Consider the following 20179-nt stretch of genomic DNA (forward strand, 5'->3'; position numbering starts at 1 on the left):
ACATGAGCTGAGCACCACACTCTGTCTTCTTCTGCTTTCTGACTGCAGCCCTGGCTGCTCCACTGCTCCAGGCTTGACTGCTTGTCTTCCCTGCACAGCCGCCTGTTCCCTCTTTAACTGTGAGCCAAAGGAGCCTCTCCCTCCCTTGTTACTCCTGCCACAGCAGTAAGACAAGCATCACATACACAATGTGTTTATCTCACACAAACTCTCTCTTCCCTGCATTTCAGCTTTCACGGTAAGCACTGGAAGTTGAAATTCCATTTAAGTAGTTCAACAGATCTGTGGCAAAATTGATCTATAGAATTATTAATTCTTGATAGTCACCTCTTGAAAATTCTCTGCTTAGATCTGTAACCTATGTTTTTTTGGATCATTTAGTTTGTTACTGTCTAGTTTCTTGAGTTCTTTGTATATTTTGGAAATCAACTCTTGGTAGATGTGGGGTTGGTGAAAATCTCTTCCCATTCTGTGGGCTGCCGTTTTGTCCTATTGATGGTGTCCTTTGCCCTACAGAAGTTTTTAAGTTTAATGAGGTCCCATTTACTAATTGTTGAGTTAGTGTCTGCGCTACTGGTGTTCTGTTCAGGAAGCTGTCATCTCTGCCTATGGATTCAAGGCAACCTATCCCTGCTTTCTCTTTGAGGTCAGTGTATCTGCTTTTATTTTACATTGAGGTCTTTGATCTACTTTGACTTGAATTTTTCCGTGTGTGTGTGTGTGTGTGTGTGTGTGTGTGTGTGTGTGTGTGTATGTGTGTGTGTGTCTGCACTTGATAGATATGAATCTTTTTGCATTCTTCTACATGCCAAAGTCCTGTTAGACCAGTACCATTTGTTGAAGAAGCTTTTTTCCCTTTATATATTTCTGACTTTGTTATAAAAAAATCAGGTGTGCAGAGATGCGTGGATTTATGTCTGCATCTTTGATTCAATTCTGTTGATCAATGTGTCTGTTTTTATGCCAATACCGCACAGTTATTTCTATCACTACCCATGCATAGTATAGCTTGAAATCTTTGAATGTGTAGATTGCTCTTGGTAGGATGGCCATTTATACTATATTACTCCTATTGATCTATGATCTAGGAGCCCTTTCCAGTTTCTGATACCATCTTCAATTTCCTTCTTCAAAGATTTGAAATTTTTATCATACAGATCTTTTACTTGCTTGGTTAAGGTTACCCCAAGATATTTTTTATTATTTGCAGCTATTGTGAGGGGTGTTATTTCCCTGCGTTCTTTCTCAGCCCAGTTGTCATCAGTATGTAAGAGGGCTACTCGTATTCAGCCACTTTGCTTGAGGTGTTCCTCAGCTGTAAGAGTTCCCTGGTAGAATTTGGGGTATTGTCTATGTATAATACCTTATCAACAGCTAATGATATTTTGACTTTTTTTCTAATTGGTATACCCTTGACATTCTTTTTTATTTTATTATTTTTTGGGGGGGGTTTCAAGACAGGCTTTCTCTGTATTGCTTTGGAGCCTGTCCTGGAACTCTCTGTAGACCAGGATGGTTTTGAACTCACAGAGATCTGCCTGCCTCTGTCTCCCGAGTGTTGGGATTAAAGGCATACAGCACCATTGCCTGGCCCTGTTGATCTTCTTCAGTTGTCTTACTGCAATAGCTAGAACTTCAAGTACTATCTTGAATAGATATGGAGAGAGTAGGCAGTCCTGTCTTACACCTGATTTTAGTGGAATCGCTTTGCATTTCTCTCTATTTAATTTTATATGACATCAATATGGTGGTTTCTCAGAAAATTAAGAATCTATCTACCTCAAGACCTAGCTGAACCACCAAAGACCCTCCATCCTATTACAAGGACACTTGCTCAACTATGTTCATAGGATCTTCATTCATAATAGCTTGAAACTAGAATCAATCTAGATATCCTTCATCCAAATAATAGATAAAGAAAATGTGATACAGTCACACAATGGAGCATTGCTCAACTCTTAAAGCCATAACATCTTGAAACTTGCAGGCAAATATATGAAACTAGAAAAAAAATCATCCTGAGTGATGATTTTTCAACCTAGACCCAGAAAGGCAAACACGTGATGTGTTCACTTATGAGTGGATATGAGCTATAAAGTAAAAGGTAGACATACTGTGGTTCACAGACCCGGACAGGCTAAGTGACAAGGAGGCCTTAAAGAGGAATGCAAGGATCTCCCTGGGAAGGGGAAATAGAATAGATTTTGTGGGTAGACTGGGGGCAGGTAGGGCTGGGGAAAGGAAGGATCAAGTGGCAGGGGAAAAAACTTTAGAGCGGAAATCTAGTGAAATGGAAACTTCGTGAAATATTTGAGAGCATCCCTAGCAAAACTCCTAATAATAGGTGACATGGAACCTGAATGGGTCATTTTCTACAGTTAGGCAAGGTCTCAAGTGGAGTTATTGGGACACCAATCCAACTATCAAATCTTTGGCCTACAGAAGTCCTGGCTACTGATTGTTCAGTGGCCACAAGCCTACCAGAGTCATCATCAAAGGGACCAGAGAGACTTCATCCAGCAACTGATGGGAGTAGATGCAGAGTCCCACAGCCAATCATTAGGTAGAGCTTGGAGAGTCCTGTGGAGGAGGAGAAGGAAGGATCAGAGGAACCACAGGGGCCAGGGACACCACAAGAACAGGGTCCACAGAACCAAATGACTAGAACTCATAGAGACTCACAGAGATCAGGGAGCCTATAAGGGTTTTACTTAGGTCCTCTGCATATGTGATGACTGTGTAGCTTTGTGTTTTGTGGGATTTCTAATGGTGGAAGCAGGAACTCTGACTCTTTTGCCTGCTTGTGGGGTCACTTCTCTTCCTACTGGTTGTCTCATCTAGCCTTGATATGATTTATGTGCCTGGTCTTATTGTGGCTGGTTCTGCCATATTTTCTTGGTGTCCATGGAAGTCCAGCTCTTTTCTCATGGGAGATGGAGAGCGGTGGATCTGGGAGGGGAGGTGTGGAGGAAACAGACTTCAGGGAGGGAGAGTGGAAACTGTGGCTGAGACATAAAATATGAGAGAAAAATAATACAATCATATTTCCTTTGGGTCCTTTACCATGTCATTGCTCTCTCCAGCCAGAAAGAAGCCATCATGAGCATGGTCCACGGCCTGTGTTATGACACCATAGTGTGTATTCATTTGAAATTTCCACAGCACGGGGCAAGTTGGGAGGGAGGAAAAAATGGAAACTCAAGCTCAGAGGCCAGAGCACATTCCAGGCTAGTGTATGGACATGCTGCCTAGAACAGCAGCAACCTGGAGCCCTTGAGAGAAATGGGATCCTTTCCCTGAGGATTAATTTCAGATGATTACCTCAGTTTGATAAAAGTTCCCTGGACTTGTCTGGAACACACATTTGACTATCTTGATGTATGTGCTAGAGTAAAGGTAAATTGACAACATGGGGGAAGGATTAACCAAAATTCCAGGAATTCCACGATGCTTTGTTTTGCCCCAGCGGCTAAGAGGTGCATACAGGAGCTCTGTTCCCTCTCCCCTTCTCCTTTCCCCTCTCTCTTCCCTGCCTGTGTCTCTGTCACTTTTCCACACACACCCATGCTGGGTTGGCCTGGATTAACAAAGTCTGTGTCATTTGTTATGGTTCTCCTATCAGCATACATACAGCACCCTGGGTGACTTAGGCAATAGTGGTGCGCCATTTCACACCTTCAGATCTACAAAATCTGGGTGCTGACAACTTTGGCCTCCTACACACATGTTCTTTTTGGATTGAGGATGGTTGACTTCTCTGCTTTTCTGTGTTCAACCTACTCGTGAAACCTTTGTCCCAAGTTTGGTTTCCCACAAGGACACCAACCTTACTGGATTAGGATCTACTTACTCTTAAGTATCCCACTGTACCTCAACTACATCTTGGAGGACAGTATCTCTTAACACCATCCACGCTGAAATCCTGGGAATGAGGACTTCCTTGTGGACATGACTCAACACATAAGCACCCTTAGTCTTTCTTATTTTGTACTTCCGCAGTGCTTGTACCTACGGCAAGAACATTGACCTTGTCAGATTTCTTCTTGATCAGAATGCTGTGAACATTAATCACCGAGGAAGAGATGGACACACAGGTAAGACTGTGCCGAGAACATCATATCAATCTACACAGACACGTCAGTTATCAGGAACAGTGTAGAGCCAAAACTGACAATGGCCAAGCACCAGGGACCAAGGTGTTTTACCAATTAGAGTAATTTAGAATTAATGGTAAATGCCAATAACAAAAATCAGTTCCACTGTTTGTTTAAAAATCTACATACAACCTTCACAACCTGTGTACCCTGGATCATGACAGGTTGATGGCATCTCACTGCCCTTGGTTTGCTGCTCAAGAGAAATACTGACCGGACTCTTGATTATTTTTTTTCTTTAGTAAAAGACAATGATATTTGTTTTTGACCATTACTGTACAAATAGGAATAAAAAATAGAAACAAATTCTGAGTAAATGTAATCAGAAAAGAAGGTTGCTTAGGCTAGAATACCTCCACTGTTGAACATATCACTTGTTTTCTCAATAATAAAATAATTCTTCACCACATATCAAGCATGGCTTTATATTTCTGGAAACAATTCTGCTTCAGGGATGACTCCTTTGACATCAAAGCACCTCTTCCTTCTTTCTTCTTCCCCTCCTTTTGTTCTTTTCCGTCACAGGATTACACTCTGCCTGCTACCATGGCCACATTCGCCTGGTTCAGTTCCTACTGGATAATGGTGCAGACATGAATCTAGTTGCTTGTGATCCCAGCAGGTCTAGCGGTGAAAAAGATGAGCAGACGTGTTTGATGTGGGCCTATGAAAAAGGTATGTTTTTAATCATTGCATCTCTGCAGTGACACATTGAACTGGGTGCATAGATTATGCCAATGCATCGACGATCCCTTTGCTTGCATAGGGTGGTACCCCCCCCACTTCCTCTGTAGATTGTGTGTAAAGCTCTGGGGACTTGGATCAAAGGCTGATCATTATTAGAGGAAGCAACTCCTGGGCTGCAAATGAGCTGATGTATTCTCAGCATTGACAGTGTAAAGGGACTGGTCTGCTGCAATTCTAAAGAAACAGGACCAAGACAGGCGGCCACAGCTGAGTGGTCTTACAGCTAGTCTCTGTATCTTAGAAGAAATGTTGATGTGGATCCAAATTTTGTATAGACAGACAGACAGATAGATAGATAGATAGACAGAGAGAGAAAGGGAGAACATTTGTCAGTTTAAACACAGTTAAGAATGTCTGTGTTACAATAAAGCATTTTTTTTTTTGCGGAAACAGGACAAAATAAAGTCATAACTGCAACATTTTCCAAATGTGTTGTTGGGGACATCAGTTAGGCTTGGGACATCAGTTAGGCTGCTTACAGCCATTGAAGGACACCTCTGTCATAGGTCTCCAGTGTGATGAGATGGCACTCCCCTGCCTTTGGGGTGATGGAAGCCAAGGTTCTGTTCACACTCATCAAAGGGGTTTACCTCCTATTTAAAAGGATTTGTGGTCATACACAGAGATGGGTAGTGAGTATCATGGGGTCTGTTCTGGAATGTGTTTGATATACCCAATTTCTCGATTAGCGAAAGACTGTTACCCCTTTGCTACTATGTACCGGTTGTAAACAGTTTCTTGGTTAGGGGTGTGACCCCGTGTCCACTTCCTCTTCTCAGTGCTCCAAAGTTGAACCTGTGCAGGTCTTGCGTGAGCTGCCATACTGTCTGAGTTTATACGCGTGTCTGTCCTGTTGTGTCTGGAAGATGCTGCTTCCTTGTAATCACCCATCATCTCTGGATCTTATGACCTTTCTGCTTCCTCTTCTTTACAGGTCCCTGGGGTCTGAGGGGAGAGGTTAGATAAAGGCATTGCATTTAAATCTGAGTGTTCATGTCTCTCACTTTCTGAACAGTGCCCAGTTTGTGGGTGCATGTTAATTTCAGTCTTCTGCATCAGGAAAATTCTCTGGTGTGCATTGAAAGGTGCTGATCTGTGCACATAGTCATGTATCATTAGGAGTAAACATTTTTTTTCCATGCACCTTTAGCAGACTGACAGTAGTAGGTTTTCCCACAGGTCCATGACCTATCTAGCACCAGATTCCAGGTCACTGTAGCTGAAAGACCTGAAGTAAGCAGGCTTCAGGCTGAATACCCCAGATGTCCTGAGCTCAATAACCAGACTGTTGGATGCAACCGCAAGAGGTTTTTAAATTTTTTATACAGGCGTCTGCGGGCGATTCAGCAGCTCGGCTAACCGAACATGCGCAGGCCCTAGGACAGCTTTCTTTTTATATACATAATTTTGGCAAGCAAAGTAATAGGGGTATTGCAAGCAATAGGGGATTGTCAGATGTGGGGACACCAGACCTTGAGCAGAGACCCACTTCCCCTTTGGCCTGGGAGTAGGCAGCTGTAAGACAATGTTTACTAAAAACATGTTTACTAAAAACAATATAATGCCCGGGGCAATAAGTTTCTGGAAAAGGCCTGCCCACAGAAACCGCCCTGACCTCGACCTTGTCAAAAGACTAACCGCACCTTCAGACCCACCCACATCCACCTCTGGGGTCAGAGCAGAACCAGCCAGGGTAGAGGAGAGAGCAGAAGCTTCTCTGGTGGATGCCTTTCTTAGGAAGTTTTTCTTGAGCCTTTTTGGAGCCTGCTTAAAGTTCTCTTTACATCGTTGAACAAGTCTCTGTGTTGTCAATCCCTGACACCCTCCGCACGTTCTCGGACACAGGCCGCGCAGCAGGCATGACAGTCAGAAGCGTGGGCTTAACTCATCCTCCCTGGAGAAACCACAAGGTCAGATGTACACTTACCTCTACAGCCTGCCGGTTTCTTTTGTACCAATATATCGTGCCGACAAGTAACTGCTGTAGGTCACAGGGTTTGTAGCTTAGGGTATTGGTGATTACCTTTCTTCTCCAGTAGAGTACTTTAAAGCACCATGAGTCCTAGTTGGAAATATGGAACTTCTGTTTGGTCAAAGGCTTGATTTTTCCATGTTGGATGACATAGGTTAAGTATTGTATTCAGCCATAAGGCTTTGCCACCATGTTATACAAAATAACCAATAAACTTGGCAATAAGATGTAATATTTGGGGATTCCCATGGGACTTCTTTGACCAACAACTCAACAACGTGTAACCAGTTCCCGTCACTTGAGGTTTTACTCGGTGCCATAAGATGTCTATTTGGGTCATTGTCTCCCCTATTATTTGGTGTCTTAATTTAGATTTCAGATATTGAGATAGTTTAGGAAGCTTCCACAGCAGTAGATTTCCATATGGTTTTTCTAATGGTCTTTAGTTTGAGTTGCCCCTCCCCTTATTCCCTCCCTTACCCTTACTTCCTTTACCCTCCCCATTTGATCATCTTATTCTGGTTTCCTCTCTGCGTTCTTAGGATGTTTAAAGTATATATAAAAATAGGTTTCTCGATTTTTAATGTGAGAATCCTCAAACATCATGCTGACAAGCAAAATTACCAAGCTGTGGGCTTTCTCAGCCTGCCAAGTTGATCTAAAAGGTTTTGTGCCTGAAATAGGGTGAAGAAGTCCCATTAGCAAAAGCAGATACGAAGTTTGAAAGATGAAAACAGGGAGCTGTTTTTCCAGCTCAGAGACAGAAAGACAGAAAAATACACAAGTCTGAAGATGACTAGTAAAAATTATGCAGGACTACTCTTACACAGGCAACTCAATAGAACAGCGATGAGACAGTGAGCACTATATACCGCTGCACAAGTCTCGTCCACATAGCTCAGATGAAAAAATTTACCAGCCCCAGAAACACTACTGACCTTCTTTTCCAACCCCTTTCCCAAGGAGCATGCCACAGCCTCTTTTACTGGTTTATGAACTGAAGTGTTACAGCATTGACAACATAGTCGGCTGTATCTAGAGGCCTCTGTTGGCCAACAATTCGCAAGATCAACCCATCTCTTTACAGGCAGCTGTAGACTGCCTATTCTTATCACTGCATAGTATGTTTGGGGGCAGTATCACAAATCATTTAAATATTCTACTGCCCATGGACATTTTTGAGGGTCTTTTAAGAACACTATTCCAAGGAGCTTGCATGTGAGCAAACCGTGTGTTATTTGGACGAATATGAACGTGCTTCTGTGGTGTATCATGGCCTTCTACCTTGCACTGAAAAGCTCTAATCGCTTTATCTTTAAGCGTCAGTTGGGGAATATTCCACAGTTTGAATCTTGGGAGTTCTCACTGGGATATTTTGGCTCAACACATCAGGTTTGTTCGTGAATTCTCAGGCAGCCTTTCTGGAGGGCTGTAAGGTTCAGAGGAACAGTAGTCAGTCCTCCAGAAAGCAGTTGGAATGGCTGCTGAAGCTGTCTCTTCACTGGCTTGACTGTGTTTGCAGTTGACTGAGAGTGATGGTTGATAATCTGGCCTTATCTATTTCTGTTTGTTTGAATCCCCTCCATTTACAAAACAATGAATCATTGCACAGCTCCTTTGGTTTCTTTAGGGCAGAAACCCTGTAGCTCAGTGGGCCTGCCCACTCATCTCTCCAGAACTGGTCCTATCTGTCACCTCTGCATGTCCAACTAATGTGCCAGGTACCAGCATGGATTCCCATAATTACTGTGAACTTTAGCAAACTGAATGTTAGTACCCAGGAGACAGATGGGTGGTTTGCATATGTTCTGGGGCAGAGCAAGTCAGACCAGCAAGACAACTTGGCAATAAGATGTCTATTTGTTTTCAATAAAGTTATGCTTTCTTTTGTACCCTGGAGAGGGACTCACCAAATCAATTGTGTCTATCAAAAAGGAATCTTCCGTGGCAGTGCCATGTTGAGGTTAACAGTGAGGTCCATGCAGAATTCTCTCTCACAGGACAGAAGGGATTGGGAAAGGGCTCCATTCTGGTTTGTCGGGTACCCGCCTATCCCAGGAGACAGAAGACAGGCAGGGCTTGACAAGCAGGGTCTCTCTGATGATACTTCATTTAAAGGAATCTGACCTAGGATATTTATGTGTATGTCCTAACACAAAACCTCAAACTTCCTTAAAGGACAATATGAGAAATTATTTTGTAATGGCCCTGTCACTTGGTCGTGCAATCCCCAGCATTAATTTTACAGATGACAACATCATGTGGCGATGAAAAAGTGGGGGGCACCTGTTCTGAAAACCTCATCCAAGCCTACAGTCGGAATAGAGCAGCATTTCATCGTTCTCGGAGCCACTTGTGACTTAGTGTCTCCAAGCTGCTTTACCTGCCTCAAACTAAGTTTTAGTTAACCTTCACTGCCATGTTCTGATACAGTAACTCTAGGGGTGATTTAAGGTTTCAGAGAAGTCATTTTCCCCCTTTTGGAATATGCTCCAAAGATTTGATTCACTCTGGTTTTGTGGGAACATATAGGATGAACATTGTCTCATATACACGAATCTTTTCACTCAAGGAGACCAAAATCAGTTCCCTAGTGACTGCAGTTCTGAGCTGAAATCTACTATTGAGAGCTAACCATGTTTGGCCAGACTGCACCAAGCTCCAATTTTACAGTATTTAGAGTTCTTCTCCTTCCCAGGACTCCCTCCTCCTTTTTGTACAATTCTCCCTGCCAGTGAAGCGATAGCGGTCTCTCTTGGATTTGTTCTGCCCGTTCCCTGGGGCACAAAGGACTTGTATGAATCAATTTAAATTGTCCAGAAGAAATAGCCAGCAGCCTGCTTATGTCCAAATCCTCTGCCCTAAGCACCAGTATGGAAAGCCCGTTGAAAAGATCTGCACATAATCCTACATCCATTGCATTAAAGATGAAACTGCCAAATGAAAAGATCTCAGCCAATTAGAGTTGAACCCACAGCTCAATGGCTTGCCTGGCAGTTAGATTTGAAAAGGCTGCCTTTGACGAAGAAAAGCACTCTTTCATGTCAGGCTGTTTAGGGTCAGAAAATAACCCAAACTAGGAACAGAACTAAAAACTTCTGATTGCTTTGGTGCTGACACCAGTTAAAGTAATTTACAGAGGCTCCTTCCCCAATATTTAATTACCCACAATGCAATATTTATATACAGCAGAGGTGCCATAATTCACAGTGACAGGAAGCTGGGGTTGGAGAATTAGCGGTAAGTGAGGAAAACAATAAACACTGAGGCCCTGTCCTGAGATACATGCTTCGTTTATTCTCCCTGACAAGTGGAGTAGGGTGTGAATTATTTATACTAAATGTGTGCTATTGTGTAGTCTCCAACAGTAATGAAATTTCATAGTCATGACTTCCTACAGAGTCTAGCCCACAAAAAGTAGCTGAGGAATGGAGGTGATGGTGGAGGTGAGGGTGGAGATGAGGGATGGAGGTGAGGGTGGAGGTGAGGGTGGAGGTGAGGGTGGGGGTGGGGGGTGGAGGTGAGGGTGGGGGTGGGGGGTGGAGGTGATGGTGGAAGTGATGGTGGAGGTGATGGTGGAGGTGAGGGTGGAGGTGATGGTGGAGGTGACAGGTGGAGGTGAGGGTGGAGGTGAGGGGTGGAGGTTTTGGTGGAGGTGATGGTGGAGGTGATGGTGGAGGTGATGGTGGAGGTGATGGTGGAGGTGATGATGGGGGTGGGGGGTGGAGGTGATGGTGGAGGTGAGGGGTGGAGGTGATGATGGAGGTGAGGGTGGAGGTGATGGTGGAGGTGAGGGGTGGAGGTGATGATGGGGGTGGGGGTGGAGGTGATGGTGGAGATGAGGGTGGAGATGAGGGGTGGAGGTGATGGTGGAGGTGATGGTGGAGGTGATGGTGGAGGTGGGGGATGGAGGTGAAGGGGAATAGAAGTAAGAAACGATAGATTCTTGAGTTGTTCTGCAAACTTTCACCGATGTATGGTGTAGTCCTCAGGCAGCTTCCATGTGAGTGCTAAGCCTCCTGGAGTGCAGGCATGTGATTGACAAGCCTGCTGGAGCATGTTAGAGTGAACTGGGAATAAGGAAGAGGGAAAGGAAGGGTAACAGAAACTTGAGGTGAGTGTTCCTATACTAACCGCTTTTCCACCTGGTTACCCCATTGACTGTAAATAATAACACTAGCCATCATTTAAGTGGAAAGATTTTATTGTTACTGTAAGGAGGTAATATAAGAACATCGTCTGAAGTACAATTTCTATAAGTTTTGGCGTATTTAGATGGGCAGACCATAACTCATATTTGTTATGCCTGTGTAGCAGATGTGTATGTAAATGTATGATGAAACAGTATGATGCAACAGTCACAATAAATTACTTTTTCACCTTTCGGATCTTTAAGTAAAGTCTCATTCTATAACCCAATCTACTCTGAACTCAATATGTAGCCCAGGCTGGCCTCGTACTCAAGACAATCGTCTGACCACAGCTCCCCAAGTCTGGGATTTGGGGATGAGATGCCAGGCATCAGGGAAACAGGTGCCATCTTTCCATGATGAAGAACCGGGGAGCCATCTGCTATGTTGCTCCTGCCTGCTCACAGAGCACAGCTCCGGACAGAACTCGGCCTCACTGCACAGGACAACTCTTTGCCCACACAGTGAGAAATGAGGCTTCATGAAGCACAAACACAGCCCATGACCAAATGACCCCAAGTGAATCCTCTAATATCTCTCTCTCTCTACCTTCATCATAAAATTTAAGATGAAGAAATTAGCATCAGTTTGGCTACGTTCTGACAAGAGCTGAGAATCAGATACGTGTAGCACATGAGAGGCCCTGAATGGAAATTGTGATTTTCATTATTCCTCCTTTATAGTATGCTTTAATATAGATGAGATAATAATATATCGGATATGAGCAGCCCTTGGGAGCATCTGTATTATTCAAAACTTGAAAATAGAAGAGTTTATGCCACGTCATGTAGCTGCCCGGTGGGTGAAAATGTACCACTAACTTTAAAAACCTCAAAATCTACCCAGGCAATGGTGGTGCATTCCTTTAATCCCCAAAACTTGGGAGGCAGAGGCAGATGGATCTCTGTGAGGTCTATGCACGGAAACCCTGCCTTGTAGAAAAAACAAAACAAACAAACACCTTAAGACTTAAGATTTTGCCTTAGCAAACTCAAGAGAGGAAGGCTTTCTGGCTCAGTAAAGGAAGACCATCCCACAGTTTCTGTCAGATTCCGGACCAACGAACGCACTAACAGATGACTCAACCCCTAGACTTCACTATCTAAACAAGACACGAAACTTGAGACTGAATGTCATTGGCCTCCTCAATAAGCCTTTGCTGGGTATCCCTCATTCATCTCTTTTTTGATGGTACCATCCACTATCATCTCTAGCGTCTCTTAGTCCAGAAGCGAGGATGATCCCATTTCTCCCTCAGCTTCTCAACCCCAGCACACAAATGAAAAGCCCCCTCACCCTGTTTCAGCATAATTGAGTCTCTGCCTCCCTCTTTATTTTTATTACCATTGGTTTAGTTCAAACCCTTCTTATGTTTTGCCTGGTCCATCTTAACACCCTGCTAACTCATCTTGCTTTTGATATCCTGTCATCCTGTGTCTCTAGCTATAGTCTAACAGTTTCAATCAAAACGCAAAACCTTCCAGTGGTACACACCGCCTACAGGAAAAGGTTGTGCTGGTCACCATGCCCAGGGCACTTCCTGCTTCCCAAGCATCATGGGCAGTCATTTTCATAAGGGTGTTCCTACAGGTGACAACCATCACCATAGTTACCAGGTTGCCAGTGTTTTCTCAGCGTCCACTCTGTGCCATGCATGTTCCGACCCTGATCCACTGTTCTGTGTAATGACACCTAGGGGCACTGTAACCCCCCTTTCATCCCTAGACGCTCCTGCCATTCCACCTCCTTTGTCCTCCCCACACCGCTATACTCTTTAAAATGTCGCTGGTTCCCGCTTAACCTTCATGAATAAGCACGCACATTCTCTCCAGCAGAAAGCCTTGCCTGGCTTCCCAGCCTCATAAATGTCTTTTTTAAAATGCTTTTGTTTTTTTGTTGTTATCGGTATACTTTCCACTTCATCCTAAAATGCCTCATCCCTAACAAACTGTCAGCTTTTGTTTAACAGTTTTGGGGGCTGTTAGTCTTTGTCTTCCAAAACAAGTTAAATCCAGTGGCTGACTCCTAACAGAAGTTCAGGGCAAGCTTGTTGAAGTGAAATCAAGAAAGAAGAAGGATCCGTTAGATATGAATACCCATCCCACGTACCACCCCATGGCACCTCATGAGAGAAGTTTACAGGAATACTTAGTAGCACTATTCTGTGACCTCTGTAGCTATATCTACAAGTAGGAGAACTGACTTAGCTGCACAGTCCCTGTCAAGGTAAGCTTTAAATTTTCAACTTGACACAGTCTGGGGTCATCTGAGAGGAAAGTATCAATTGAGGAATTGCCTAGATCAGGTAGGCCTGTGGGCATGTCAGAGGGCACCCCTCAAGGATGGATTGTGGCCTGGAAACTCAAGTCAAAAAAGTGTCTCTTCCACATATTGCTTTTGCTTAGTGTTTTATCACAGCAGCAGACAGGACACGAGAAGAGAAACCAGTTCCAGGCATGGGGTGTTGCTGTTTCCTTGAAGGACAGTGGAAGTGCTTGCAAGACTGGGCTGGGAAAGCCAGTGAATGAGATTCTGCCATGGGAGCTTGAAGAATAAGAATGTTGAGAGAATGCAAACAATGGAAACCTTGCTTGTGAGGTTTCGTAGGAAAGTTGGGGCGGAAGCCAGGTGGCATAACATTCTGCTGGCTTGCTTTCAGACTCATGTTTACCTAACTTTCTTATTCGGCTCCGGGCTCTTGTATTAATAATGGTGCCACTCACAGCAGATAATCAAGTCAGTCCCCCACAGATATACCCATAGACCAGTCTCAGCTAAGTCTCAGTTAAGGCTTTCCTTTAAATTGTATTGAGTTGACAAAGCTAACTAGGACAGCCCTCATGCTCAAGGAAACAAGAAGTTGGACTGGCAATTATTACTCTGGCCAGAATCTTTTTCTCTCTTTGCTTAATGAGTTCAACTTGCAATTCATTGCATAGCCCTTCCATATCCCCCAAGACTGTAGCAGGACATTACTGAGATACCCACTCACAGCATCTTCTGCTTTTCTCCCTACAGCTTGGCTACATTGAATTAAAATATTGCATATGGTATGAACAAGAGATAGAATTATTTTCCTTTGCTGCTAAGTAGCAATGCTACAAAAGTTAAGGGAGGGCTGCTTTTCAACAATGTATCCATCCTATTGCTTCCTTCCTTGCTGCTAAGTAGCATTGCTACAGAAGTAAGGGAAGGGCTGCTTTTCAACAATGTATCCATCCTAACTATTACTTCCTTCCTTGCTGCTAACTCGCATTGCTACAAAAGTAAGGTAGGGCTGCTTTTCAACAATGTAGCTATGGGAACTATTACTTTATTCCTTCAACACAAATGCATTGGCAGCTAGTCTAAAATAGGTGCTGTGCCAGGAACTCAGGTGAAGCGATGAGAAACACAGAGAGCATCTTCGTGCTCTGAGGAAGGCCATAGTTCCAGCGTGAAGAGACAGACTGAAATCAAGAAAATAAATGGTCAGCATCATATATCATAGTGACGTAAGTGCTGTCAGCAAAGTACGAATGAAAATGTAGTAATGGCTAAAATGTTCAAGGACATTATCGAAAACCAAGTAGTCAAAAAGGCTTCACTGGGAGAAAGAACCAGAAACTGGCCTTTGGCAGGTACATGAAAAAATAGTCCCAGAAGGGGGGGGAAGTGGAGATGGTGAGGGGGGAGGATGAGAAGGAAGAAGGGAGGGAGGAGAGTGGGATAGCTTAGCTGTCACAGTCTCATGGCACACAGTTATGTTTGCTAATCCCTAGGAGTGCTGAAGGGCTGGTGGCATTTTCATTTGGCTTTGTGACAGAGGAGCGATGGATGAAAAGGCGGGTGTGTTTCAAAGCTGAGACACTTGGCAGAGCTGAGTCATGAGAAGGCATAATAAGCCAGGAATTCCTCTTTGCCCCTGGCCTTACCAGCAGTCTGGGTTCAAGCAAGCAAGCCATGGGAGGGCAGACTTCAGAAGTAACCATCCGACTCCACTTTGCAGCACTTCTAGGAAAAGGGGGGGGGCTTTACGTGATAACAAGTGCAGCCACGACCCTGGGCTAAACCTCACATACAACATTGCTGGGTGCCGGGTCCCTCTGCGCTGGTGTCACAGAGCTGCGGCGGTGACTTTGCTCTCTGGGCCACTGAAACACACGAAGTCAGTAAAAACTCCCTGGCTGTGGGGTGAGTGCTTGCTGTGTAAGCATGAGATTGTCCCTTCAGTTCCCAGCACCTAGCTAGAGAGCCCAGCATAGTGGTGTGCGCCTGCCACGCCATCCCTGCAAGAATGAAGTGAATTACTGAGGCATGCTGGCCAGACATGGTGAGCTCCAGAGATGAGCAGCCCTGTCTCGAAAAAAAAAAAGAGGGACAGTGTCAGAGGAATGATGGTCAACATTTACCTTTGCCCCCCCATGCCCCCACACACAGTAAGGATCGAGAGATGTTATAAGGAGATAAAATTTTCTTCAAGAGCCAGAAAACCTCAACTGTGCCTGTGGCCATGATGTATTACTGGGCTGTTGCCCTAACATGTCTGTCTCTGGGGAGTGACTTGGAATCTCACCAACATAGAAAGTAAAATAAACTATTAATAGGGTAAAAGTTAAGAAGATTGCCAAGTGCCCCCCCACCGGACACAAGGGAAGCCTATTGTTATCATTAAGCCAGTAACACTGCTGCCTGCTCTCTGTTTAAGACATTTGAATATAGACACTAAATCCATAGCTAATCAGTGGAAGTTTGGTTATGTCTGAATTTCTTGGCTCAGTAGCTGCCTGTCCCCTGTCAGGGGTTTGGCTTGAGGAGTTGGTTGGCGGCACTCCAAAGGGACTGTTCCTGCTTCATTCCTTCTGACCAGGGTTGGGGAGAATACCCCAGTGCTCACAGTTCCTTCCTTAGTCTGTTGAGGGCTTGTCAGAGCACTCTGCTAGCAAAGGAACTTTCCCAACACGTGTGCCTTCAGGACTGTCAGCTGGAGGAAGAAAATGAGGTAGAGATGTCCTGTAGAGCAGAGGGGCCTCCTGGCACCTCCCTGGCAGCCTCTGGCTTATCACCAGCCAGAAACCAGGCACTCATTAGGCTCCTGATGAAAAGTATTAACAAAGAAAATGCCAGCAAATCGTGCCACCACGCTGGCATGAAATTAAAACCGCTCACAGCAAGGGGAGCCAAGAGAGCTTTTACAATGAAACAGACATGAAGGGTGAGTTCTGCAGCTCTCGCAGCCAGTTAGGGTTCATGATGCTGGATCCTGCTCCAGTGCGGAAACACCTAGACCCTCTCTGTCCATCCACGGAGTCAGCTCACAGAGGTGTGAGAGGAACGGGGAAGGGAATAAGTGTGAACTAGGTTCTGCTGTGCCTGAGTAAATGATGGGGGGTGTGGTGGGGGGGAGAGTTATCCCCTAGGAGAAACAGAAATAATGAAAAATGTTTTGATTTGGTTTTGTGGTTGTATGTTCTGGATCCAAATCCATCACGACAGAATTATTAGAAGAAAGGTTTCCAGACTCATACAGGGTCACAAGGTCAAAGGCAAAGCTGAGAACCTGTGAATGTAGTGAGGGACAATTGACAGGACGATTGAATGCCAAGTGTGATGTGCTACCTGCCTCATCGCTGTGAAGAGATGCTACGACCTAGGAAGCTTACAAAGAAAGTGTTTGATTGGGAGCTTGCTTACAGTTTCAGAGGGTTATTCTGTTATTGTCATGGCAATGGGAAGGCAGGACAGTGCTGGAGCTCACATCTGATTGAAAAGTTGCAGGTTGAGGGAAGGGGGAGGGGAGGGGGGAGGGAAAGAAAGAACCTAACAGATGCCTTTGAAACTCAAAGCCCACCCCTAGCAGCATACCTTCTCCCTCAAGGCCATATATTGCAATTCTGCCCAAATGCTTCCACTAAGCAGGGACCGAGCCTTCCAGCATAAGCCTATGGAGGTCACTCTCATCCAAACTACCGCAATATTGTGTCATCACGATCCTTCTTACATCCCGAGGCTAAAGGGACGATGGCGAGAAAGAGACACTTGGACCGGGCACTGCATCATCTTCCTGTGGAGGAAGGAAATTCCTCAGGGACCCGCGAGGATGTGAGCCTGGGCTGTAAGCAAGCTTCCTAGCAGGGCAAATGAGAATGACGCTTGCTACGAGGCAGCTTTAAAGAGAAACCTGCCCTGCTTCATCCCACTGAGCCACGGACCCACGACAGTGGGGACGCGCAAGGGAGACAGAGGTGAGCTCACAGGAGTGCCAAGAGGGCTCAGCTACACTGCCAGCTCTGTGGGCTCTGGGAACCAGGCTTCAAACTGGGCATGATGGGTACGGCCAGAAAGAAAAAAAGTAGGGAAACAGAGTACATTTGGACCTATCGATGAAACACCGTGAGCACCAAGGATCCTCCTGTTTCCTATTCCCCAGACCTGGCAGGATTGATGCATGAATGGCTCTTTACCCAGGTACTCATTTTCCACACGCAGGTTTCACGTTGGTGAAGCAAACACTGTATGGACCAAGCTATTCCCCTAGCCCCACACCATGCCGCTCAGACTTTCACGGAGATGATTTGTTACTTTTTTAAAAACTAGATATTAAAGTCTTTTCGTTTAACGTGTGGGTGATTTAAAATGGACCTTCACTTCATGCCATGAGCAGAATGAAACTCAACATAGGCTCAAGACATGAAAGACACAAAGCTGTAAGACAATTAGAAGAAAACATGCAGAAAGGTTTTCCCTGCCTTGGTCTGCGAGGTGCCCTTTTGGGTAGGTCAATGAATGCACAGATAACAAAGGGCAGATAGGATTGCAACAAGTGAAAACTCTCTTTTCTCCTGCTTACTCACAGTTATATTTCATTCCACCCCGATTCATCCAATTAAAAATAAACCTCCTATCTAGGTTAATTTTGGCAGGCCAAGATGAAGTACATTGCAGAACTGTACTGAAAGTACAATAACAGAATTTCAAAAATAAATTTTATGTCTCTTTTTTTCTGCCCTTTTTTTTAGATATGGTTTCACTGAGCAGCCCTGGCTGTCCTGGAACTCACACTGTAGACCAGGCTGCCAGGCTGATCTTGAACTCACAGAGATCCATCTACCTCTGCCTCTCTAAGTGCTGGCATTAAAGGTGAGCAACTCAGCCACCTGGCAACATTTTTGTCAGTAAATTTTCATTTCCTGTCTTTATGTTTCATGACTAATCAATGAGTTTCTTCACCACCACCACCACCACCCCCTTTTTATTTTTTGGATGTAAGGTATTTCCTTATATTTTATAGCTAAACAATGAGTTTCTTCTCCCCCCACCACCTTTTAATTTTTAGATGAAAGGCATTTTCATTTTCTATCATGACAAAAAATATACTAAGATGAAGAAAAAACTAGACCATTATATTGTAGCTGGGCATAGAAACCCAACAGAAAGAAAAGAGTCCAAAGACCAGACACAAGAATCAAAGACAAACTCTTTCTCATAGTCAGGAGGCCCCTCACCCTCAAATACTAAGCTGGCAGTTACAACAAATATGCGGAGGACCTGGTGCAGACCCCCATAGGCCCTTTCTTATTGCATCTGTCTGTTAGCTTATACGACCCTTGCTTATTTGATTCAGATGACCTTGTCCTCCTGGTGTCCTCCATCCCCTCTGGCTCTTACAATCTTTCTGCCTCCTCTTATCCTGGATTCCCTGAGCCAAGAGGGGAAGGATTTGATGGAGACCTCCAATTCACACACACACACACACACACACTCTCTCTCTCTGCTTAATGTCTGACTGCGTGTCCCTGCATCTGTTCCCATCTGCTGCCAGAGGAAGCCCCTCTGATGACGGCTGGATAAGGCACCAATGAAGATGAAATACTAGGCACGCCAAGGATACTCAGAATGGGGTTATTACTCTCTTATTTGAGAGGGAGAAGTCACTTACACGAGAATCTGAGGACCGGGTCAGCGCTCTATGGTCTCCGAACCTCGGCCGGAAAACAAGAGAAAGAGAGCTTTCCTTTCCTTCTCCCCTTTTACCCCTTGCCTTTCCCATGTACCTGTGTCCACGCCCCAAAAGGGCGTGGTCGGTGCCTCGGGTACGTGAGATCTCCCCTACACACCAATCTATGAGTATAACTGAATATCATTAGGACTCTTGTCATTGATAGCTTTTGCCCAATAGTGTTTGGCTTTACCCTAGGTCTCTGGGATATTTAGTCTCTGGTTTTTTGGTTATCCGGCCAGCGTTGGGTTTGGGTATAACTTCCTGCTCACCGAGTGGGCCTTAGGTCAAATCAGTCATTGGTCTGCTACTCGCACAAGTTCTGTGCCAGCATTATCCTAGCATATTGTGTAAGCTAGACAGGGTAGGTCAAAGGATTTGAGGGTGGCTTGGTTCTCATGTGTCTCTTTCAGCAGACTGCAGAGTACCTCCCCACGCCAAAGAGACTATCACATAGGGATGAAGGCTCCATGTAGGCATCAGCTTGATTTCTTCATATTCAGAAATGTGAGTGCGATCCTCAGCAACCGGGCTGGGCTGTCACTTTGCTGAGAGCAGTTCCATCTTAGCAACTGCCCGGGATGCTTGAGGATTTCCACAGGATCCTCTTGGCCGGCGTCTTCATCGAGTGTAACCTAGTAACCACTGAGAGCCTTGCCTGTCTAGAAGAGATGACCAATTGAGACTCTGTATCCCCCATTACTGGGTGTCCTCGTTTGGATCCAGGAAGTTTCCATTGCTCTAGGTTTCCAGACTACCCCAAATGCCCCCAATTCGAGCCATCTTCTCCTCCTTCCCCGTACCTCCTCCTACATAATTCACCCCTCCTGTCTCCACCTGCCACAACTCCACCCACAAAATCTATTCTATTTCCCCCTCCAAAAGAGATCCCTGCATTCTCCCTAGATCCTTCCTCTTCACCTAACCTTTCTAGGAATACAGAATGTAGCTTGGTTATAATTTACTTAATGGCTGAAATCTGCTTATAAGTGAATACGTGCCATACTTACCTTTCCAGATCTGGTTTACCTCACTCAAGATGATTGTGTCTAGTTCCACCCATTTGTGTGAAATTTTAATGTTTTTTTTTCAACTGAGTAGTATTCCATTGTGCAAATGTACTAGGTTTTCTTTATCC

The 20179-nt window shown here is 44.7% G+C and overlaps 1 protein-coding gene across 2 annotated transcripts in view; it reads left to right on the forward strand.

The window, feature by feature from the left end:
- The window catches only part of Tnni3k (TNNI3 interacting kinase), a 266104-nt gene that overhangs the window by 76644 nt on the left and 169281 nt on the right, over window positions 1-20179 (forward strand). For both annotated transcript variants that reach the window (XM_040751553.1, XM_040751554.1), the window contains exons 10-11: window positions 4000-4094; window positions 4680-4829. In XM_040751553.1, the coding sequence (XP_040607487.1) occupies window positions 4000-4094; window positions 4680-4829 (245 nt within the window). The remainder of the gene's footprint in view (window positions 1-3999; window positions 4095-4679; window positions 4830-20179) is intronic.

This window comes from Mesocricetus auratus, unplaced genomic scaffold (genome assembly GCF_017639785.1).
Source record: "Mesocricetus auratus isolate SY011 unplaced genomic scaffold, BCM_Maur_2.0 Super-Scaffold_100009, whole genome shotgun sequence".
NCBI classification, from domain to species: Eukaryota; Metazoa; Chordata; class Mammalia; order Rodentia; family Cricetidae; genus Mesocricetus; species Mesocricetus auratus.